At 43.4% G+C, this 24876-nt stretch overlaps 1 protein-coding gene across 2 annotated transcripts; it reads left to right on the top strand.

The window, feature by feature from the left end:
• Nucleotides 1-160: 160 nt before the first annotated feature.
• Nucleotides 161-23501, top strand: NAA50 (N-alpha-acetyltransferase 50, NatE catalytic subunit). Of its 2 annotated transcripts, none has more exons than XM_055807854.1 (5): nucleotides 161-345; nucleotides 15383-15516; nucleotides 15972-16091; nucleotides 17020-17086; nucleotides 19532-23501. In XM_055807854.1, exons 1-5 carry the CDS (start codon nucleotides 338-340, stop codon nucleotides 19710-19712), a joined length of 510 nt encoding a protein of 169 aa, XP_055663829.1. In that variant the 5' UTR covers nucleotides 161-337; the 3' UTR covers nucleotides 19713-23501. The 2 variants fall into 2 exon arrangements, with proteins under 2 accessions (XP_055663829.1, XP_055663828.1); XM_055807853.1 differs by having other exon boundaries at nucleotides 15380-15516.
• The last annotated feature ends 1375 nt before the right edge of the window (nucleotides 23502-24876 follow it).

The following is a 24876-nucleotide window of genomic DNA, read 5'->3' as shown; positions in this document are numbered from 1 at the left end:
TGACCAGAGGCACCGCTCCCTTCCTCCGCCCCGCCTCCTCCTCCTCCCCGCGGGGAGCGGCGCGTGCGCGGCGGGGGCGGGAAGGCGGGGGGGGTGAGGGGTCATGGCGGCGAGGCGGCGGGCGGGGGCGCGCGCGGCGTGAGGTGAGGGGTCACGGGGGCGGGGCGGCGGCGGCAGCGGCGGGCGGACGGACGGAGGCCCATGTGGAGCGGGCGCGGGAGCAGGAGGCTGAGCCGCCCGCGCTGCCCGGGCCGAGGAGGGGGAGGCCGGAGCCGCACCGCCGGGCCCTTCACGCAGCCAGCGCGGACGCCGGTACCGGCTGGGCCGCGGCCGCACCATGAAGGGGTGAGTGCGGGCCCGGCGCGTCCCGCGGGGCTCGGCGCGGCCAGGCCGTGACAGGGCGGGCTGGGCCCGCCTGGGCCGTGCCGCTGGCGCGCCGCCGGGCGGCGCGGGGAGTCGGGCGGGGTGGCGCGGCCCGGGCGCGGCGGGGCCGAGCGCGGGCGGGGGGCCGACCGGTGCCGCTGCCACCCCTGGCAGCCGCCGTCGCCTCAGGGCTGGGGCGGGGGGGGGGGTCGCTACGTTTCTCCCGCCCTCTGCGAGCGGGGCCGCACTCTGTGCCGCGGCGGGCCGGTGCCGGGGGGGAGCCCGCGGCGGGGAGCGGAGCTGACGGCGCCCCCGCTGCTCGGCGGTACTGAGCTCCCTGCGGGACCCCCCGGGCCCGGTGCTCGCTGTGAACCGGTTCCGCGGCGGGAGCGGCGGCACAGCCTGTGCTCAGCCCCGCGCTGCCCAGCCGGTGGCCTGCGGCTGGCGGCATCAGCCGTCTCGGAAGGAGGGGAGAGGGCGGGCGGCTGGCCGGCCGCGGGCAGGGAGCGCCGCTGGGGCTGTGCGGGGAGGCTGCCAGGCTCCGAGGAGCGGGTTTGCGGCGCTATTGTTCGTAGCATCCTCTCAGCACTTCTGCTGGCTGGTCTCGCAGCGCTGATTGGCGTGGATGGGTGAGAACGGACTCTGTTCTGTGTCTTGATTTCTGGAGCGCTGCGTTGGGCCTGGCTTCGCTTCTCGGTGGCGCTTGAAAACCTTCAGATTTCACATGGGACTGGCTGAAACGCTGGGTTTCCTGCTCGGCGGAGGCGGCGAGGTGCAGTGCTTGAACAGGAGGCTGGAGGCCTTTAGAGTCACAGCCCTGCTCTGGCATCAGGTGACCTGCCTGACCTTGCACGGGTCACTTTGGGACAGGTTTTTCAATGTTGGTTAAATCACCTAATGTTTATTAATTTCAGCGTCACCTGTGCTCCACAAAACCTGATCCTTCTGCTCCATGCCTCAGTTTCTTCATAGGCACAAAGGAAGCTTTCCATAGCTGTTTCTCAAAGGAGTATTAAACCAGTCCTCTTGAAACTGGTGTTATGCAATGCTGGGTATTATTATTCCAGTTTGGCAGCTTAAGGCAGGGTGAATGGAAGCTGAAGCACTTAAGCTTTTACTAAGAAATGGTAAGGGGTTTAGCCTGTTAGCAACTGGGGTGAGGTCACACAAGACTGCTTAGTAACAGACGTAGCTGTTTCTTACAGCGTGTAAGCAGCTTCACATTGTGAGGGGCTGGCAGTTATCTGTAGAATGATGTTCAGTGATGATTGCAAATAAAGTGACTCCTAGCTGACATTAAATAGGTGTGCTTAGGATATCGGGCAATCCTTTATTCATCTGCACCACCCTACATGAAACAGGGCGGGCTGACTCTTAGTCACCTTATAATGAGGATGACAGAGTTTGGGAAAAAAGAACAGTACTGATGGGCCGAGATGAAGTGGCAGTTGACATGATTTTTTTTTCAGCAGCACTCCTGGCAAAACTAGGTTTGCTTTTATCCTCCATTGACCGTTCCACTGTTTTCTACAGCTTAGCCCCACTTTGGCTGACATCAGTCTTGAGTTGAGGCACAGAGTTACTGGGGCCTGGCTGCATGAGGTGGAAAGCAGCCCAGGCACGTCAGGCCGAACCTGCAGAGGTCTACTGGCAGGTTGCAGTCAGAGCTGTCTGCCATGCTGCGATGCTCCCCAAGAGGCTGAGCCCTGGCTTTGCTTGTGCTGCTCAGGAGTTCTCACTTCAGAGAATGTTTTACTTTTTGTAAACTTAAAAAAAAAATAAAATAAAAAGCTGTGGAGGGAAAAACCCACGTACCCCTCTTCTGCTTCCTTGTTTTCTAAATCAAGTGTTTGAGCACTAAACTTGATTCCTGTTGCTTTCCTTTTACTTCCAGGCAGCTTTATCGCTGATTTGACTTAAGAACTGATCCCTTTGAGTTCTGTACTTGCATATTTCTGCTTTTCTGGTACATCTTCATCTCTTTGAAGAACAGCATATTCCTGTCTTGTCAAAACACTGTCAGCACCATGTGGCACGTTCTTGTGCAGAACAAAATCTTATTGAATCCAGGTGTTCCCCAAAAATTCAGATTGAGGCAAATAGGCTGATAGAACTCAAACTGAAAAATAACCTGGTTTAAATACAATGACAGAATCAAAAGTCTAGACAAAGATTTCAGAAGGAATATATGAAATTACATCAGGTACTTTGCAACAAAACCAAATTATTTGTCAAGCTATGAAGATCAGAGGAGATCCCTAAAAAACAAGACTGTCAGAAGATGGATCCAAAATTAGATCTAATGCATCAGCTCCCAGCATACAGAAACTAATGTGGTGTTTGAAGGGATCTCAGTATTGATTCAGTATTGAATCCAAAATTATGGATCAGTTCTTTTGAACAAACTGACTCAGAGTACTTTTTCTGGGAGTGTATGCGTTGCATAGTAACCCCCACCACAAAGTGCAGAGATAATTTTGGGAGTACCAAGACCCATAACATCATCTGTAATTATGAACAGTCTACTTTGGCAGAGAAAGAATTAAAGAAGAAACTAGCAAGTTCACTGACATTCTGCAATTTCAGATCTAAAAGAGATTGTGTAGTCAATGTGTGTTGCTTGCAGCCCTCTTTCTTAGGTCTCTGAGTTCAAAATAGCACAGAGCAGTGTGTTAATAATGCATAGGGGGTTGTAGTGTCTCTGTCATCAGGGTGTTTGAAATTAGCTTGACTTCTTTTATAGAGGACCTTTGGTTTCAGAGATAGCAAAAGGTTATTTTTTCCCCTTCCTTTCTCAGCTGCTTAAAATTTTGAGGGTTTTCTCATCAAATAAGAGTTAAATGCCAGCTTTTGAACTGGTAATTGCTGTTAGCTCCTACGTGCTTTTATATACTTGGCTTTATGTTCATGCTATGCTCATCTTCTGAATGATTTTAATAGTTTAGATACTTGTTGTTTTTGCTTTTTTTTTCTTAAATGTAAGTTTAAAGACTGAGGTGATTCACTGTTCTGTTAGTGAAATTCATGATTCTCTAGAGATTAATTTCTTTTTTTCATTTATTGTATTCTGAAATGTTGTTACTGTTAGTTCTGGAATTTGAAAATCTATTTTAGAACTGGGTTTGCATGAGGCAGAATACCAGTGGGAGGAACTCGGGTTCTACTGTCTGTAGTAATTTGCCTGGTTTTGTAGAGCAGACGTAAATAATACTCCCTGAACTTTACTACTTTCACAGTGTTGATTCACTTGCTGCTCAGTGTTTTTGTATTTTCATTACAGTTGTAATGCTGCTGGGGTTAAGGAAAGAAAGCCGGAAACCTTGCATTGATTCTTGAGCGTTGCTGGTCGCTGTCTGTGGCCTTTTGATGCCTTACAGTAAGGGTGCTTTTCTGACCTGTTTCAGTCCAGATGAAGCCTGTGAGAATGAAGTCATCCAGCCTTTCCCTGCTGCCCTTAACTAAAAACCACATGGCACAAGAGGTGTAATGCAGGACCTGCATGCTTCGTCACATGCTCGTGCCTGCTATGTGACCAGGAGTGTCAGATATGTAGAGCACGTGTCATATATAGAGCGTATAGTGCGCTTTACAAGCAGGGCCCAGTGCCTGTGATCCCATGCATGTGTGTTATTTTGTCACATTGACCAAACCCCTTTCCAGTTTTGATGGGGAACACCTGTGGGATTGTCATGTGGCAGTACGTGTTGAGCCACATGATGAAAAACTGATTGAAACGGGGAGCAGTGTGCCATGCATTATACCACTGTCTTAGAAAGTAACGTGCATTATGTTTGTGTAAGAAACTTCTAGAAGACTGCCTCTAAACTTTTATGCATTTGCAGTAAAGTTTTATACTTTGTAGTTTCTGAGGGTCCTGACTTGCTGCAGAAGAGCCCTTGAGACTAGCTGCTGCACAACAGGTAGCAGCTGCTGTGGAGAACTTCATAACCCAGAGGCTTTGCAGGCTAGTGCTGTTCTAGCTGCCTTTGCAGAGGAGCCATCACAGCTGGGGAGTACTGAGCACAACAGAAAAATAACAATAGAGTTCTTGAAACACTACAGTGAGTCATTATGGGTAAGCTCTGATATCTCTGTTTTGCCCAGTTTCATTAAGTAAACCCTGCAAGGTCCTGAAGCTGTGTGTGTTTCTCACGAGGACAGGGAGGTGTTTTTTTCTGTCCTCTTCTGAGTTGGTATTACAGTGTTCATGCAGAACTATTGAGTTGTTGCCTTTTGCAAGGCAAAGTGCTAAGCTTAACATACGTAGGAGGAATTTCCAAGTTTATGAAAAAAAACTGCTGAATTGTCATATGCACTGGAGGCAGAACAAAAAAGGCAATTGAGCTTGAAAATCACTATTTGGTTTTAGGATTTTTCTCAACCTAAAAATGTCAAAGCGAGAGCTATACTTTCTGCATTTGATTTCATAGATGGTAAATTTAGACCATGCTTACAAACGGCTTAATATCTGCTAAATTAATTTATAAAAACTTAGGGAAGTTTATTATAGTTATTCAACCTGATTTATAACTCTTACCACTTTAATTCCATAACCAGATTAAGACATTCCACGAAGTAGGAAGGACTGGAAGGATAGGAAGGTAGCGTAGGGATTCTAGCTGTTTTATTGAAGCACTTTAGAACTGAACCTTAGCTTTTGAGTTGTGTTTGACCATTCAGTTTTTCTTACATGTATATGTAGCTTCTTAGTATATGAATTGGTTTGCTAAGTTGAGACATTTCTTATGTAAAAAATGTAGTATATTTAGTTAATCACCAAATGCCACAGTCTCTGCTGCCATCTCCTGAGGACAAGAGAAATTATGCATCCTCCTTTGCCACATTAAATCTCTTCTAAAATGGGGAATAATGGGTGATGGTTGAGCCAGAAAAATTCTTTTATCCGAGTGGAAATGATTCAGAACTTGAAGAGCCTGCCCATTTGGCAAGCATTAGAAAGAAGTGTTCAGACCAATAATGTGAGAAAGCACTGGATATTTTTACCCAGAGGAAGAGGAGGAAAGGACAAGAGGAGACTTATCCTTATATTTTTTGAGGAATTGATAAGAGAGAAGTACCCCTTTGCATTGCTTCTGCTCTAAGTGAGGCAGGCAATGTCAGGCTTACTTTCTGCTTCCTGCGGAAAGAGGGGAGGGCAAGGAGTGACCTGTGTGGGGGTTTAGGAGCAGCAGAAGTTTGTCAAGAGGGAAACTTGAGGTGGGGAAGCAGGGGAGAAGAGAGAAGCAGCCTATGCACAGAAGAATTGCTGGTTGTTCGGAGACTCTTGGACTTGAAGACCTGAGAGCAGAGAAACACAGCACTGAAATGGGGTAACTGTGTATTTGTGTCAAAGCATACTGAATTAATTCATTATGGGAAGGAAATGAAATGAGGCTTTATAGAAAATAGAGCTAAAACAATGTCCACCACGCTGTCACTAGGTGACTAAGATATTTGAATTTTTCTGGGGGCAGAGTGATTTTATTTTTTTTTTAATGGATTGAAAATACCATGCTGCATGGTAAGATCCTGATGCATGAAGTGCTTCCTGAGCTCACTTGCCCTTTCTCCTCCCTCTCCCCATTTTTTTTCCAGGTTCCATGTGACTTTTGGCCCTTAGCAGACTAGAATCTCAATTCCCATTTCTGTCATCTAGTTATCTTCTCTTGGGAGCATGGGGTGAGACCCAGGGCAGCGGTTGAAGGCTTGTGGAAGTTTTCTCCACATGGCACTTGGAATTTCTTGTCCGTAAAGATCACAAATCAGGTTGAAAATTGCAGTTAAAGGAGACTTGGTTTTAGCCCTTTAGCACAAATTTTCATTTGAGAATGATTCATTCTTATTGAAAATTGGGAAGGGTGGGGCAGGGGGGAATACAGCTTTTTGTGCTTGTTAAGTTAGCTGCTTGCTGTGGTTGTTGCCTTAGAAGTATTTGAAGGTAGGCACATAAAACTGGTAGCATGTTCTGTTAATTTTTCAGAGTATGTTATTTATATAATGCATGATTCGAACACCTCAAAAAACCACCTGCCCTGGGACTGAAATCCAAAGTATAGGCAGGAGACCCATAATGGCCTGCCATTTTTTTTTTGACTAATCTAATGGATACAGGCATTTGTAAAGAAAGGTGTTTCAGTGACCTATAGAAATAGTTTGCATGAAGCAGAGGAATGCCTTTCTCCTGATACGTCAATTCTATAGTTTGTTACCTAATATAAGTGCAAGAAGTGCCCTTGAGCTATATAAACTTATGTAAATAAGGCACTTTGTGAACCCAGCATCATTTCTATTTTGAATTTGAAGGTAAGCCTCTGTTCTTACCTGAGGATCATCAGGTACTTCATGAATACTAATCGGCGAAGGTTCGTGATCTCCTAGGAGGCAAGTAAGGGTTATAGTTGTTATATTTGGGGAAACTGAGGGTATGGAAAGGGGCAGTAATTTATATGATGTCTCAGGGTATTGGTAATAGAGACACAAAACTAATTTTGAGCTAAGTTGTTTCAAACTAGTGAAGTACTGCTTTGCAATCATGGTTCAAATTCTGAATGTTCTTGTGAGCTTACTTGACTAATAAGGAAAAGTGGTTAGACTAGCAATGGAGAGTTAGGATTTCTGGCAGCTCTTTATCTGCTGTATGATCGCAGGCAAGTTGTTTCCTCTTTCACCTGACGTTGATCCACCTGGGATAGGCAGATATAATATCTAAGCCTTTACCTCTTGAGGTGCAAAGCGTTATGGTCTACTAAGTGATGTTATGTATGGCTGCTTTTCTGTTCTAGACCAGCTACCTTTATTTCTGATATTTTAGAGTTTGAAAACTCTGTTAGCTGGGCATGATGATTCCTGCTTTTCATATCCAGCTGCAGAATGAGATAGCTTTTCATTTTCTTGGGAAGGTTTATTTTTATTTGACACTTGTTGAAATGACCTCTCTGCTTCCCCCTTGTGCTTGCATAGTCAGCTGAGATGCTTCGTGATTTACTGCTACTTTAGGTTTAGGGTTGTCATCTTTTTTTTTTTTTTTTTCCTCTTTCTTTTAGATCAGAGCTGAGCCTGAATTTGAGGTCTAATACAACTCTCAAAGAACAAGTTTGAGCTGGGAAAACTGTGAGGCTATTGTAACATAACTTTGCTTCTTGCATGTGAAGATCGGCCAGTCTTCGGTACAGTGGTCAGGTTTTCTAGGTTGAAGGAGAGTGAATTACCAGAATATAATAAAGAAACCTTGGCTGTAACATGCTGTATATTTTTTTTTATAAAGGAGAGAGGCAAGGTGAGTCTGAAGTATGTCTTGGGGAATTATGACGCATGTCAATGTAACCTGTTCATACTGAGATCCATTTGAGTTGCAAGTCTTGGGTGAAGTCTTCTGTTAATTCTGATTCTAAAATTGCTTAGCTTTCTCCTCTACATCATTGTGCTCTTGTACACTCCAGCACACAGCTGGGGGTAACTTCCAGCAGGGTAGCAGGTGTCATGCAAATACACATTTTCAGTAGTAAGTGGGGCTAAAGAAGATCAGGGAGGCTGAGAAGCAAATTGGTAAGACCTTTTGCATGCTAGGATTGTAGTTATCTTTCTGGTTTTCTGACAAGTGAAGTAGAGTAGATTTACAGCCCACAGATCTTATAGATAATTGAAAACATACCGGTCTGCCCACAAGAACTAGACTAACTTGTGCGCCCAGCAAGACAGCTCATCTGTTTTAAAAAAACCAAAACAACAAACCAGCAAAAAAACCCCAAACAAACAAACAAAAAAATAAAGCCCAAACACTAAAGAGGCTGTTTTGGCTTTGGAGGTGAATCTAAGCAAAGCCACACCCCTCAGGTCTATAGCTTTCATAGCTCTGGTTTGGCTTTATTTTATGAGTGGATTATCCTGTCTAGACTCCTGCTTTGAGTTGGAAGCCAAAATAGAAGCAATAAAGGTAGTTGGCTGCTTAGTGGGTGACAGACCTTCTCTGAAGTCCTATAATTTGTTAGGGCCCTTCTCTCCTCTGTGCTCCCTCTCCTGACTGATGATACCTCCGTAAGTTTTGTGAGTTGCAGATACAGCTCTGCTAAATTTAGCATGCCAGATGCCTTCAATAAGCCTGAGCCCTGCTATCAGTTACACAGAGATCTGTTTCAGTCAGGCACATCCCTCTGGGGAGAGACTTGCACTATTTAAAGTTGAATGAGACTGAGATTCTTACAGCATTAAGAAACTCGAAATTCCCTTTTTTCTCCCTGCTGTTGGTTCTAAACTAGTGTTCAACGCTTGCTGTTCCCTGGGACTGAATTTGTGTTTCCTCTTGAACTGTAACTCTGGAAATGGGCTTCATCTTGAGTTATCATTCTGTATAGCAGTTCTCCTTCGATATACATGTAGAGGCAAAAGGCAACCTTCACATAAGCAAACACTAATGTCTCATTTAGCCTATGTTACTTCCACCAGTATACATTTTAAAGACACTGTAGGAAAAATAGACAGTATTCAAATTGCAGTAGTAGGCTGCAGATAGAGGAATGCAGCTGCAATAGGACTAACTGGATTGCATGTGGTCCTACCAAAAGCGTGAGGTTTTCTTTCTAGCAAGTGCCTGAAGGGTCTTAAGACACTGGCATGTGAGAGCAGGAGGGCTAATGCTGATGTTCTGGGCGTGCATCCAGCTTCAGTAACTGCTGCATGTCACCTCACAAAGTCCTACTTCCATTCAGATTTTGTGGATCGCTTTTCACTTCCGCTCTTATGTCGCTGGGCAGTGTCACTGTGGGCTTTTAACGAACAGCAACCCACACCAGAAACTGGTGACCTTTCCTAGTGAAGTCTCAGTGTGTTTTTTGCCCAGTAACTGAGTCACAGTACATTGCAGTTGTGAGAAATTCGAGTGTGGTCCTAGGATATGTCAAGGAAAATGCTTCCAGTGGAGATGGGAAAAACTTACTGCTGTTGTACAAAGCAATAGTAAGTGTTCGGGATGTTGTAAGCAGTTTGGGTTAGCTGTGTTTAAGGGAAATTAATCTGCAGGAATGGAAAGTAGAGCTGGTATGATGACAGTAGGAATTAGGCAGTCTTAAAGGAGGCCAGGATCTTGGCTTTAGTTAGAAGATGGAAAGTATAAAGAGGTCATGGTAGCACTCTCTGAAAAGGCATGTGGGATAGGCTCCATCCGTCAACTCCTGAAGCTAATGGTCAACAGGAGACAGTATATGGATAGATTTGAGTACATTTAGGTTGGAAATTAGAAGAAAGCCTAACTATGAGAATAATGATAGCTTGGAAACAGCCTTGCAATGGAAGATGTTTAAGTGGCTTCAGAGGGCTGTTATTCCATCTAGGAAAGGCTATGGATTTGTAGAGCACTGTTGTAATAAGAGGCCTGACATGATCATAGAATCATTTAGGTTGGAAAAGACCTTTAAGATCGAGTCCAATCACTAACCCAGGACTGCCAAGTCCACCTCTATACCATGTCCCTAAGCAGGACATCTACATGTTTTTAAACACTTCCAGGCTGGTGATTCCACCACATCCCTGGGCAGCCCGTTCCAATGCATGACTACCCTTTCAGTGAGGAATTTTTTCCTGATAACCAGTCTAAACCTCCCCTGGCACAACCTGAGGCCATTTCCTCTTGTCTTACCACTTGTTATCTGGGAATCGACACCTACCCCAACCTGTCCATGACCTTTCTGGTAGTTGTAGAGAGCAATAAGGTCCCTCCCTGAACTTCTTTTCTCCAGACTAAAAAACCCCGGTTCCCTCAGCCACTCCTCACCAATGTGATGCCCATCTACAAGAAGGGCAGAAAGGAGGATCTGGGAAACTACCGGCCTGTCAGATTGACCTCGGTGCTGGGGAAGGTTATGGAGCAGATCATCCTGAGTGCCATCACGTGGCACATGCAGGACAACCGGGGGATCAGGCCCAGCCAGCATGGGTTTAGGAAAGGCAGGTCCTGCTTGACAAACCTGATCTCCTATGACAAGATGACCCACGTAGTGGATGAGGGAAAGGCTGTGGATGTTGCTTACCTGGACCTTAGTCAAGCTTCTTGACACTGTCTTCCACAGCGTTCTCCTGGAGAAACCGGCTGCTCGTGGCTTGGATGGGTATATGTTTTCCTGGGTGAAAAGCTGACTGGATGGCTGAGCCCAGAGTGGTAGGGACTGGAGTTACATCCAGCTGGCTGCTGGTCACACACGGTGCTCCCCAGGGCTCCGTACTGGGGCCAGTCCTTTTTAATGGCTTTAGCAATGGTCTGGATGAGGGGATTGAGTGCACCTCAGTTAAGCTTGCAGACAGCAACAAGAGGAGGCAAGAGTCCCTCATTCCTCCATATTGAAAATAGTTGCTTGGGATGGGGTGGCTGACTTGGTCCAGAGGCTTTGACACCTGAGATAAGTACAGTTGACTGCGTGCTCCATGGAGTGCTATTTTGAGAGGTATGGTGACAGTACTAAGTGCGTATCTTTTTAGGAATATTGTTGGAATAATAGAATAAAATAATCTGTTAAGGAAGGGCACATCCCTTCTGGCCATTCTTTATATATATATATATATATATGTTTTCTCATATGGTGATTTGAACTCATGATTTATTTATTTTTTTTTTGCAACAGCAGAGGATATTTATCTCTGGTACAGCCTGTACTGAACTGGAATGCACAGGACTGGCCTATTCAGACCTTCCTTAGCTGATACAGTAAACTTAGGAAACAGTAAACTGATTTGGCTGAGAGGTAACTTGAAGAAGCGGGTCTACCTGTAAATAGCTATTGAAAAACAAACAAATCAAAAATTTCCATTACTCCAGTGAATAGTAAGGAGTGACCATTTTGTGTCCTTTGTCTTGGATCTTTTGAGGCTGTGGTAGTTTTTCTAAGTCCTTAGGTTCAAAGTGTATGTGGTTCTGTAAATTATAAGGTGTAGCACAAAATCATGTAGATGCTGAATGATCCCTGTGCTCCTCTTGCACGGTACTTCCAGTTTAAAGTGGGGTAGGCTGGCACTTCTGCTCAAGACCCAACCGGCTCTGCCTCTGGCAATTTTTTTCTCTTTATTGCTAGCAGGAGACTTCTGTGGTGAACCCAATCAGGGGACTGATGTGGGTTAAAACTAAACTTTTCTTTTTTTGGCTAGGTTAGTTTAAATTGGGGTTGGTTCACCACATCATTGCACAAATGTTTGTGCCAGCAAGAGGGTGGAAATGAGTGGCCTGGGGACAGCGAGACTGCTGCTTTCGGCAGCATCGCCAGCTTTCCCATGCTTTTACTCAAGGCCCTGGTGGCACTTCTGCTGCACTGTCCTCGGGCAAAGTGAACTCTCATGATGTGGGTCTTCCTGTCCATGTCTTCATTTAGTTTACTGATTAAATGTTTTGTGTGTAATAGGTGTGGTGCTGATTTAATCAGTTAGTGCTATGCATTAAAGTAATTTATTGCTTGAGTACATACTATTTAGACAGACATATTCAGCGTATTGATTTATGCTTCCTGCAGTGGTACTCAAAACTTTTTTTCGTATTATCCTCCAGGATAAATTACTGGGCCTGATGCAACTCTCAAGCAACAAGGAAACAGGTAGTGACAGAGCACAGGAGGCAGGGAGCAGGACATGGCAGGAGGCAGCAATGGATGTGGCAAGTGGTGAGAGAGTCAGGGAGTCCGAGGGCTTGAGGAAAACTCTCAGCAGCACCTTTTAGCCCTACTGCTGGAACTTGTTTCTCTGACCTGATGCCAGCCTCAGAAGTGATGTCGTGGCTCTGCAGCGATGAACAGCCTTAGACTCTGCTTCTGCACTTACTTATTCCCTGTCTGAAACCCTCCTGGTGAAGGTCCATCTTCTGGCCATGGCCCCTTTCTCAGCCATCTTGCCCTGGCTGCCCCTGACAATTTGTCTTTATCCTGTTGCACTGTCATCATAAATACTCCATAGTGACTGTCTTCTAATGCCTGATTTCTTGCTTCATTAGGAAGTAATTAATTTTAGAATAATACTAGAAAACACACTACCTGATGATATTCTATGTCAGAGATTTTTGCTCAAGTAGTATAAAAAGGGACTTGCTCTTTAACAACTTTGCTATGAGTTCATAAGAGTTCATGCTAGCGTTACTGATCTGCTGAAGCTTGGATCTACTGATACAAAAAAAGTTATCACGAAGGTTAATATACTATTAAGTCTTTTGGACAGAAGATCTAGGCTTTCAAGGGACTGACTGTGAGTGTGAGGTTTTTCTTTTCCTTTACTGACCTCCTACTCTGCAGCTCATCTGATCTAATTGAGCAGTTGAGAACTGCTCCCTTTGGTTTCCACTCTGATGCAGACTGCAGCAGAAGAGGCTGCTGGGTCTTCTCTTTGCTCCTAGTATGAGATTCCTGAGGTACTCTACTCCAGGAAAGCTCTCTCCCAGGCACAAATACACCCAGGAACCCACATGCCATGGTTTTATTTCCTACCCTTTGTGAGGAAAAGGTAGCACTGCTGGCTGGGATTAGAAAGGGGCACAACTTGTCTTCTGTGTGCTTGACAAAGCCCTGCCATGCTAGGCTTAACAGCTGTGCTAAGCTGGGCATAAAAAAAATGTGTTACCCCACTGCCTAGTAACTTTGATATCATGCTTGTTTATAATGGGAGTATGTCTGTGGTGTAAGAAGATCATCCTTGCAAGCTCCATATGTACTTCATGTTGGAATATAATTGTCAAAGGGGCTTGTGCAAGCAGCAATACATGAAGAAAGGAATCTTGAGAGCAAAAATAATCTAGAAGATAGGAAGGGCTGTGAAATGGGGCTGGTGGCAGTAAGAGTCACAGAAAAGAGGTACTGTGGACTGTTTCTGCACAGTGTAGTGGTTTTCTAGCTAGAAACTTTAGAAGGATATCCCATTGCTGTTGCTTGTAAGTGTGCCTGGGTATCTTGACATGGATGAGACACAAGAATACGGAGACTGTTGCTGCTTCTTTTGTTCTTGAGATCACTGTTGGAGAACACACTGTCCAGTTCTAGTGAGATGTCTCTCGAGGTCGCTGTATAACTCGGCAGAGCTTAGGAGCAACCTACAAGGATTCATTGCTTGCAATGAAGGAGGAAAAAGATTGACATGTTCAGTGTGGTAGGGGGCAGATAGATGAGGAGCTGCCTGGAACAATTTGCAAGCACTCATACTGGCATGAGATGCTTAACAGCAGGGGGCTTTTTAATGTCTTTGGCAAATGTGTGACAAAAGGTTAGAGTTTGGAGTCAGCAAAGTTCAATATGTAAATGCCATCCATTAATTCTAACTAGTAACTGGAACATATTAATCTGATGGAGAATTACAAAATCATCAGTAGTCTATTAGTTAATGCTAGATGTTTTTTAAAAGGTAGGCCCCTTCTTAAAACTGTTTAGCTTCTATAGGGCTCACTAGGGAGATTCTTATCTGTGTCATACCAGAGAGTGGGCGATGGTGATCCTTGGTATTGTTGCAGAACTTAAGACTGTATTCTTTGCTGTGAAAGAAGGAAGTGGGTGTGAGGGGAAGTTACGATTCTTGAAGTAACTGTAAAAGGCTCCAGTCCTATAGCTTTTTCTGATAGTTTTGCAGGCTGCAGTACGATGCCTAGAAAGCATTGTATATTTATCACCCATCATTGGTAGTGACAACTAAAATGCATATGATGTTTGGAGGTTTTGATCGTTTAAGGGGTTTTGATGTATAACCAAGGTCAGTTCATAAAGCAGAGGCAGATTATACAAGCATTGCTTGGTACAGTTCTTGTTGGTTATCACATTTTCACTCTGTTGTATAAGTTAATCTGTGCTTCTGTGTCCTAGGCATCAACCTGTCTGAAAAAACAAGCTGCCTAGGCACAAGAGGCACTGGAGATGGAAAGCAGCTACTGCCCATCACTAGAATGAACTTTGAAGCCTAGTGTGCAAGGATCTTAGAAAGCTGCCTTTTTGGAAACAGGATTTCACTTCATAAAAAAAGACAAACTGTCTTTACCAATGTTTTGGCAGAAAACAATCTGGTTGCCTGTATGTATTCAGTAAAACTAAGCTGAGATGAACCCAGAATCGTGTGCATCTCTAATTCTACATGCATTGGCTTTGTACCTTCCTATGTATTCTGGTGACCATTTGGGAGAAGATTTTTATTATCTTGGGGGTTTATTTTTCATTCTTGTAATCCTTGTTAAAACTGTCTACCTGGACCCAAGAAATTGGCTTGGGGAATACTAACAACTAAATCTTTTTTTTTTTTTTTTTTTCCTGTGTATGTAATGTTCCTGTCAGGAATTTAGCATCAGAAAAGGGAGGAGCTTGATCTGTTTCTTCTCAGTATAATTCAGTGCAACATTGGTATTTTACAGTCATGGTTCTGCTCTCAATCAGCAGGAGGAATGACTTCAGTGATGATCATAACAGATGCGGATATCACCTTGACAGTGGCACGTTTGCATGTTAACAGGCTTAATATGAGCTTGCTGCACACAGTATTGTTGCTTTTTAGAGACAGATGTCTGGTAATGCTTTTGTCTTTGTCTAAACATAAGCTTTATATTGACAGGTGGTAAAATTAAGGCTGTCTTTGAAGCATGGATAAGGACTTCATTTTCTTGGTCTCTGTTCTAGCCTCCTGTCCCTACCATCTTTTCTTTGTCGTTTTTTGGTTTGGTGTCTGCCCCCCTGCCATGACTTGGATGATCAGTGAGGATATTAATGGGATAAAGTTAAATACTCCTGCAGAGATGTGTGTTCCCCTGTATGCCACCAAATAAAACCACACATATACTATGGAACATCAGTGTTAAGTGTGGCTTCAGAAACTTCTGACTGTGTAGTACTGACTGAAATTGGCTTTGGGAGTTAAATTGACCACCAACAGAAGACTTAATTGTATGGGCTGAATGTTGTAGTTCAAATATGTATTGAACTGATTATTAGGTGGGACGTCTAAGCATAAATGTAATAATTAATTTTTGGTGTCCTTAGAAATCTTGCAGTGTGTCAGATGTTAAGCATGTTTTGATTTGTTCCAGTAGCCGGATCGAGCTGGGAGATGTGACGCCACACAACATTAAGCAGCTGAAGAGGCTAAACCAGGTCATTTTTCCTGTCAGCTACAATGACAAGTTCTACAAGGATGTACTGGAGGTTGGCGAACTAGCCAAATTAGGTACAAATGTTCTTGCCAGTAATCGTGGGCTGTGGTGGCAGAAGTGCTCATCGTTGCTATCTATAATGGTTTTGAATAGCAGATCCTTCTATTTTCTTGGTTTACATGATGAAAAATAACTGTTTGGGAACTTCAAAAAAGCCACAGTCCCAACCTCAGAGGCTTTGTGTTCTAAATAGATTCCCTTTTACTGGGAATAGGCATGTTTTCTGATCCAGCAGAAACGCCAGCTTACCTCCTGATGCCATTGCTAGGTGGTTGAACTGTAATAAACCAACTGTTGTGTCAGAGCACCATTGGTAACTTCACTCCAAGTGTTAAGCACAATGTATGATATTTTATCTGGATGGGAGAATTAGCAAGAAGGAAGGAAGGAAAATACAGAGTGTAAATGAAGAAGCTGTATGTATAGGTTGAGGCTTGTGACTGATCACACTTGTTTCCCTCCCTGGCAGCCTATTTCAATGATATTGCAGTGGGAGCAGTGTGCTGTAGGGTGGATCACTCCCAGAACCAGAAGAGACTGTACATCATGACGCTCGGATGCCTGGCACCCTACCGAAGGCTAGGAATAGGTAAGGAGGATCTTCTTTTGTACCTGAGTCATCAAAGAAACCAGATTGTTGTGCAGATTTCTGAATGTTCTTTCCGATTTTTAACCAAGATAGTGCATTTCTAGACCACTGATTTCTTTGGAAGGGACTTTGAGGAAAGAGTATGTTTTATGATGTGCTTTTTTTCCCTGCCTTTCAGAAATGGACTTCTGGTAGAACTTTCTAATTTGGGATTTCAGATTATTTTAATCTTAAATCACATTATACCATAATGTAAATACTGTGCTTCTATAGGTAAGGAAATTGACGCACAGACATAGGAAATAACTTCGTTAGAGGTGTGCAACCAGTATGCAAGTCACATCTAAGTAGAACACAATACTCCTTCATTGGGTTATCTCTTTACTCTTCTAAACATAGGGTTTTTCCTGTTTACTTTGTCTTTATCACTACTGATTATTGCTGCTCAGGGTAGTACTTGCTTTCTCTCTATATTGCATTTGGTTCTTTTCTCCATGTTTCAAATCCACAGGCCAGATTAATCAAGACCTTACAGTAACCTGTTTGCTTTGACAAACTGGAATGAAAAGATAACTTTATTTTTTAGACAAATTTGCCAGTGCTCTCAATGCTTTAGACATTGTTTTGACCATATTTTGAGGTGAGTGTGAGACCTTGAAGCTAATATTCAAATAAGCTGCTTTTTATATATGCTTCTGAGCTGCTGGATTTTTTTCTTCAAAGAAACAATGGAATCAATTTTGTGAGCAATCAGTAAGATGGTGGAATACTTACACACCATGTTTTATTTGCCTTCCCTAGTTCTCACAAGCTCTGTCATTTTAGCCTACCTACAGTTAACTTGCCTCTCTTCAAGAAAGCCCTTAGCTAAGTACAGACTGGACTGTGCACTTCTGGTTTTCTTAAGTATTTCTTTACCTTTTGGCAGGAACTAAAATGTTGAATCATGTCTTAAACATCTGTGAAAAAGATGGCACTTTTGACAACATCTATCTGTAAGTAAAAGAGTTGCACTTCTGCGGTTTTGGAGAGATGATGGAGGCATATATGGGAGCAAAGGGAGGGGAGATCCAACAGTATTTTTATTATGTATTTCAGTGGGATCATGGAACATCTTGTAAGTACTAGCAAGAAAGCTAGGGGTTGTGTTCTGGGCTTGTTGTGTGATGCTGAGAAAACCAAAAGCTTGCTTGCGTTAAAAGGGCTTCTGCAAATTTGCTGAATTTGGAAGTGGTTTAGTTACAAAATTATATTCTATAGCATAATTACACTATGACTAAAAAAAATTGTGAAAGAATTTATTTTTTTTTACCATACAGTGTCATCCTCAGAATGGAAAATACTGCAGGTCTTGTGTGCAGTTTTGATACACTTGCTGTCTGTCTTTTACGGCAGTGCTCTGTGGGTTAGAACATCAGATCAGAGGCTTGCAAGCACTCTAGGTTCCCATTCAGTAGCAAGGTGCAACTGCTTATTCCCATTCTTGTGCTCTGCCAGGTCAGCTGTTTGTGCAGCAACACAGTAAACTAGGTCCATGCCCTGACCCAGCTGGGGAAGCTGCTTTCAGTTTTGGGTGGGGGTGGGTATTTGGGGTTTGGGGGAAGGGGAGTATTATTATTATTTGTTTGGGTTTTTTTCCAATCAACTGCATGTCTGCATAAGTACTTGGCATGATGCAGACGAGAACAAGCACTGGGGTAGAGGATAGGGCTTCATAAAAGAGCATAACCATCCTAATAGGTCCCTGTGGAAATAGAGCCTGAAATCCATAGATGCCAAAGCTTCCCTTTTGCTGCTGGCTGCACACTTCTTCCTGTGTATTGCAAAGTGAGCTGATGCAGTTTTTGGCAGATCGCTTCTCTGAGCCAGCTTCTTCCTCATCCATTGCTGCCTGCTTATACTGGTATAAGCATGGTGTACTGGCAGGGATCGTCGCACACCAGGTATGGCTTGGATGGACTTAGGCTGCCACAGAACTGTACCCTGAACTTGCCAGGACTGTTGAAGATGCTTAGCGGTGAGCGTTTCATACGCTGGTATCACTATAAATGGACTGACTTTCTTCTCGAGCTTAGCCCACCTCTACTGAGGAGGTGCAAAGTCTTCCAAGTCCTCTACTGTTGTAGCTTTGCCATCTCTGTATGAGGAACAGGTGTTTTAAAGAGGAGTCCAGGTAAAGCTGCTTTTGCTTTGTATTCCAGCTCTCCTGCCTCAGGAGAAGTAGTACTGAACTCCCTCTCAGATGGCTGCCAGTAGGCACAGGCTTTCCTTTTTGCTTTTGCACGTTACTGTGTGCACAGTGAAGGAATTATTTGCTGTTTTAATGCAAAACCCAAATAACTCGTAATCCTTCTTGAGCTTCCCAGGATAAAAGTTCTGGGGTGACAATAAATTGGCCCCTAAAGTTGGACATAAAAGTTCTTTTAGTAGCCCATTGATTTTATTACTATGTCTGTTGCTTGTGCATCTTCTATCTGAACATACTGTGGAGGTTAGCACCCAGTTTGGTATCAGTGCCTAAATTTGTCATTATTATGAAGTTCCCTTTTAGCTATTTGGTGCTTATTGGGCTTAACACTGAGATCTTTTTTGTTCTGCTGTTGCTTCCAGAGCCCTTTGGTTCTATGGTTATGCAGCATATTGTCATGATAAAGCAATTCATGAGCTTGTGCAGTGTCCACTGAATTTTGGGGGAGCTTCATGAATGCCTTTTGCCAAGTGAAACATCTTTTTCTTTTTTTTTTATTTCTAGAACTTGTGCAAATAAATGTTTTGGTGACTTAGGATGAAGAATTAATGGCTGTTTTGGAGGCCTTGAAACTCTTGGAGTATGCTAGCAAGATTGATAAAGCTCTGGGGTAGATAGTTAAAAGGGGAAAGGACTTTGTAAGTCCATAGGGCTTCTTTGTGCTGCCATAGCTTTTTGTGAGTAGAGGTAGTTAGAAGTGAGCAAGGAGCTGAAATCCTATCAAACACTATTGCCAGTTTTGTGTTGCAGCATGCAGGGATCATCACTCGGACAGCTGTTTTGGTCATCTGAGAAGTGTCACTACAGGAAGTTAAAATTGGGTCTACAGTGAACCTTTGTTTATATATTTCCACAAAATATCTGTCACTTCCAGATTAAGAAAAATTGAAATTACTGAGCTAGTAATGCTTCAGAGTCTCTCTGCTATTTGTGTTCCTTAAAAGAACTTTACGGAGGGAAAACATTTGCCACTTCTCAGAATGATTGCCACAGACCGTCCAGGAGCTGTGTGTTAGCTCAGGATTGATATGGGAAGACCAAAATTTCTGGTCCTGAACTTTACACCATTGCTCCTGTCTCTGTCTAGATAGATCCTTTTCTTGTCTTGTCTTTGACCTTCTGAGTGCGGAGACAGAATACTGTACCGCAGAAAGTTCTGATACCTGTCTCTCTGTCCTCCTTTCTGTCCCAGGCATGTCCAGATCAGCAATGAGTCTGCAATTGACTTCTACAGAAAGTTTGGCTTTGAGATCATTGAGACGAAGAAAAACTACTACAAGAGGATAGAGCCCGCAGATGCTCATGTGCTGCAGAAAAACCTTAAAGCCCCTTGTCTTGGCCAGAACGCAGATGTGCAAAAGACCGACAACTGAACAAAACCCCAACGAACACTTTCTTGCACTTGCTTGTCGCCAAATAAGGAAAGAGAGGCCTCTTTGGTTTTTTTTTTAATTTTTTTTTCTCCACCCCTTCATCCTCTTAATTTTTTTTCCCCCCTTGACCTCTCTCCAACAAAACGTAATGCTTCTTCCAAGGATTGTCCAATCATGTTTGGGTTTTGGTTTGGGTTGTCTTTTTCTTTTTTTTTTTTTTTTTTTTAAAGCTCTCCTTTCTGGTTTTGGGTTTTTTTGTTTTGTTTTTGGGGTTGGGTTTCATTTTTATTTGGGGGGTGGGAAAAGGTGTGCAGATCTCTTTAAGTTTGAGTTGTGGAGGGCTTGAGCAGGTTATCCTGATGACAAGTTTCCTTCAGAATTATCTCTTTCAGTAAGCAGAATGTAAATCCAGTGGGGGGAAAAAAGGAAAAGCAATATCTTGTCCTTTGACTCCTACATTATTGTTTTTTTATAACCTACAGGGTACTTTACTCCCCCCCAACCTTTGAATGTTACTTCAGTACTTCCCACTCTTCTTCTTAATTCCCCCCGCCTCAAAAAAGTATGTTTAGTTCTTCCCAGTATTTTTGAGTATAGCTTTTTCTTCCATCTTTTGCTGAGAGGGGCGGGCTACTTTACCGTACCTTTTCACTCTGCCTGGGCTGATCTTTTTGAATGCTTTTTTTAAATACTCCTCACCCAAGCTGGTGCTACACTTCTTAACTGACCGAGAGGAGGGTTTAGAGTGGTCTTTGTTTTGTCTTATTTTCATTTACCCAACTCCCAGCAGAATTCTGCCAGAGTTAAGAGCCACTTCTGGTGTTGGCAAGAGTAACCTTGTAAAAGTATGAACCCTAAGGCAAGACCCTCGCTTAGAAAAGGGGTGAAATGCAATAGGGTTCATTGAGAGTTAGTTCTGTGTTGTTGGGATGGGAAAAGTGACTGTGACCACCTTACCAGCTTTGATCGCATAACGCCAAGTGCCCATCTCCAGATAAATTTGTTACAGCTACTAAATCTGTGGTGACATGTCTTGAGATGAGGCAAGGGTTGAGGAAACCAGGCAACAAGGCTGAGAAGGCGAACATGAATCTGACCCTAATCACATAGCTTTGCAGGGGTCTTCTGGATTTGCTTGGATTTGCTGGATTGGCTTGGCTTGCTGTGTTTATGTGCTCCTTTGGGAGGAGGTGGTGAAGAACTGCACAGTTTGCTCCTTTGAAAGTTGTTTTCCCCCTTTCCCTGTTCAGTGGTAATAATGCAGTTCTCCTCCGTGAGAGGGTATATTCATGGAGCACCAGAGAAAGCAGCATATATTAGAGCATTTTATGGGTCTGGAAAATAGGCTGAGTGGCTTCTTCCTAGTACTGTAACCTCAAAGCTACAGTAAACTCTACTAAGCTCTGCTTCGCATCCTTTCATGCTTTGTTTGCGTGAATATCAGTGCTCCTTTCTATGCACTGTTGCCAGCGATTTTATGTATGCCAATACAAATACCAGCTTGAGCTTGGACTCTTCTCCAAGCACCTGGGAAAGTGCACTGAGCTGAGACAACACCAACCTGCCCCATCCCCCAGGTAGATATTGAACTGCATTCCTTTCCTGTTTGTTTTTTAAAGTTTAAATATGCATCTTGACTTTATCTGCTTTGAAAGCCTCCAACCTATAGTGCGCATTGCAGCATACATCTGGTTAGTAGGTGCTGTCTGGTCGTTTGCGGGTGACTTGGGAACCAAGGATTTCAAGACGGGAGTTGTGGTGAGGCAAGGGATGGCACCCCTCATTGCACATTATGCGGTCTTTGATACCCGAGGGGTGACTATACAAGCTGCTCCAGAATTACTCCTTCTTTCCCAGAGGTGTGCATTGTTTGTTGGAGTGCATCTTGACAGACCTATGCTGGAAAACAGCTACTTCATTTGCTGGGTTTGCACTAATTGAGTCTTGGGGATGGGCAGATCACCAACAACAAAAGCCCTTCCACGTGGCCTGAGCACCTGTGTTTGCAATGCTCAGTGGCAGACTCTGGCTAGAAAGATGCAAACGGTTTCCTTGGCCAGAGGCAGCCTAGTTTAGACAAAAGCTTATTTTTAGTACTGCTAGGACCTGCTCACACTGGTTATGTTGGCAGTTCCAGCATCTTTCTAGGAGGGGATGTATTGAAGCACAATTAGTTTGTCATATGCCAACATAGTTTCCCTGGCCATCTGTTAACCAAACCAAGAGAAGTATGTGGAGGGAGAGAGATAGTATTGTATTTGAGGATGTTTGTGCAGCACAGCTGTAACTCAGACCATAGCTGCCTCTGGTGCCAAGCAAAGTGCTCTTCATTCTTCTAGAACTAAGTGGTTAAGTGTTTGGGTTGGGTAGATGGGTGTGGGGATATGAACTCTTAGGATTTGCTGTTGTTGTAGGCTTCCACAAATTGGTGTGTTTCACAGACAGTTTTCCTTCAGGTTTAAAAGTAAGAGTCTGATGTCTAAACTTGGATTAACCTTTGTTTCTGTCTCTTTTTTTGCTTTGGGCTGCCATCATTCTATGAATGTATCCCTGGAAACAATTCTTAAAGCTCCTATTCCACAGCAAACCTGCCTCATTGTAACTTCTGAATAAAACGTTTTGTAGGAGGTGGAAGAGAGAGAGTAACCACAAATCTAAGACTCCTTTTCCCAGGCTATTAATCCTGGAAAACAGTTGCTCAATCCTGAATACAAGGTTTAATCTAAATCTCTTAGAAAGCTGTGTTTGCTGTACCTGGATGAGGGTGAGTGAAAGTCAGTAGTTCTGGATGACAAACAGTTGTATTTCATTAGTACATCAGCTGTGTTGAATGTGGGAGGAGAATGCTGTATCCTAGTGCTGTTACCCAGAGACACTGAAATTGTGTGAAGTATGGGCTTACGGCAGAGAACTTCAGTTACTTTGGTTGTTGCTGCAGCAGGACCTCCTTTTAGCTTGAAAAGAATATGAACAACTAATTTTTTTGAAAGTTGGGAGTTTCAGTGGGGGGAAAAACCACCCCACCAGCACTTCCTGTTCTGGATGAAGATCTAGCAAGAAAAATGTATGCTACTAACAGCTTTAGAGTGTAAACTCTGTATATACGAGTTATTCCTGAATCTCTGCAACTGGTTTTGTCATTTATTGGTTGAAGTATGAAGATATTATCTGCAAAAAGACTCCTACTAGAGGAAACCATGGTACAGGGGAAAAGGAATCATCCAGGAGAGAGGTCCCTCATTTTTGGGAGGGGGAAGAGAGAGATTAATGTTGTGTATACAGAAACTGGCTGAGTTTACATGATGCAGCTAATGGTTAGACCTGCCAACTAAATATGACATACTGTTAACAGTTGAAACAAACTTACATGATAGTTTGTTAAATCTTGATGGTGCCCTGTGTCTAGTAATAAATTGATCCCCCAAATTGTTTTATTCTCCCCCCATGTTGTAATCCAGGGTCAGCTGCTATGCACAAAGTCTGTGTTTTGTAAAGTGTTTGCTGACTTGGATGTTTCTTTCAAATCTGCAACTGCTTCCTGATTAATTTGGCTAAGACCACTGCTGGTCTCTTGAGTTAAGATTTAGTCAAAGGTATGCTGTATGCAGTTTACGGATGCATTCTCAATGTCACAAGTTAAGTTGCAGGGGGAGCAAATTCTTTACAATAAGATGGTCCATTTTTAATCTATATCATTGCCCTTGTTGTACATCAGGAGCATGTTTTTGTTTTTCTCAAACTCTTTAGAAATACCATTCAGAATAAACGTGCACTATTTGAGTTATGTCATTTATGACTTGTCACGTGCATTTTTTTTGCAGTCAGCTGTTTCTCTCTGTAATCAGATCTAGAATATTCCTCAGATGTTTCATAAACTGTGTGACGTGGAAGATTTCTAACATGAACTGTAAGTTGGGCTGCTGTGATGAATGCCACGGGTGTCTGACACCTGAGGAGAGTGGCGTCTGTTTGCCCAGAAGTGCTGAGCCTTTCCTCAGAAATCCTGTCTTGGAGGGGGAGGAGAAGAGGAGGAACTGTCCTGGAATATTTTTGCATTGACTAGTGAGCAGTCTTGAAATAAAACAGACCAGGCATCAAGAACTCTGTTTTGGGCTTTCGAAGTTAAATATTTTTAAGTATTCAAATTAATTGCTAGATATTGCAAATCTTGACAACAATCTCTGAAAAACTATGGTCTGTACCTGTGAAAGTTAGCAGTCTTCAGATGCAGTGAGTATTCTTCCATACTGACCTTTCTCAAAAAGGTATTTAAGTAAAACTCCTCTTCTAAATATTCCAGCCTCTTCTGTTAAAGCCATCTTTTGTCTGTAGTTTCTTTCTGCTCCTATCCTGAAGTGCCGTTTCTGAAGTGATAAAGTGGCACTGTGGTACAGTTTCTGGGGAAAGAAATGTTACCCTAAAGACTCTATAGCTTATTCTGTCCGCTTATTTAAGTTCCTCTGGAAGCTGCTTTATCAGTAGATGGAGTTGCTGCATCCATTAGGATAGCATGGAAAAGCAAAGCTCAGGTTCTGAAATGTGACTTTGGTCTTGAGCTGCTGCTGCCAGCTGCCTTCCCTGACCTCTGCTGGAGGGCCTGAAGGCACAGCTGGAGGTGAACTGCTACCAGGAGTGCAGCCTTCATCACTCTGGCCTCACCAGCAGCTGCAGAAGCTGGAAACTTGTGCTGTACTTAAACAGCTGCAGCTGTTCTCCAAACCACTCAGCTTTTGTTGATCTTCGTCTTGTTTCTTCCCTTCTCCACCCTCATCCCAGTCACCTAACAGCGTGTACAGCTTTAAACAATTCTGTTAGTCCTTTCCAGGGAAACTAGCAGATACCACTGATCATTTGTGTTCCCCTTTCCCAAAGCTGTACTGGTTCTACCAGCAGTTCCATTCCCCTCACAGTTTTCAAAACTTGAGTATTTACAGGGTCCTTGTAATGACTGACAGTCTGCTGTTATCTCTTGATTAGGACAATTTGCTTTTTTTGTTACTGAGATGATTATTTAAATATAACAGTTATGCTGCCAGGATCTAGTGAGTAGTAAGTCAAGTCATTTACTTCATGTAAAGAACTGTGATTGTTGTTTTTTCACCAGTGTGTACACCACCCTAGTTACCTGTGTGGGATGTAATTTGCTGTTAAGTGCCCAGTCACT

Source organism: Falco peregrinus, chromosome 6 (assembly GCF_023634155.1).
Source record: "Falco peregrinus isolate bFalPer1 chromosome 6, bFalPer1.pri, whole genome shotgun sequence".
In the NCBI taxonomy this organism is placed as follows: domain Eukaryota; kingdom Metazoa; phylum Chordata; class Aves; order Falconiformes; family Falconidae; genus Falco; species Falco peregrinus.
This window is presented reverse-complemented; position numbering and strand designations above follow the sequence as displayed.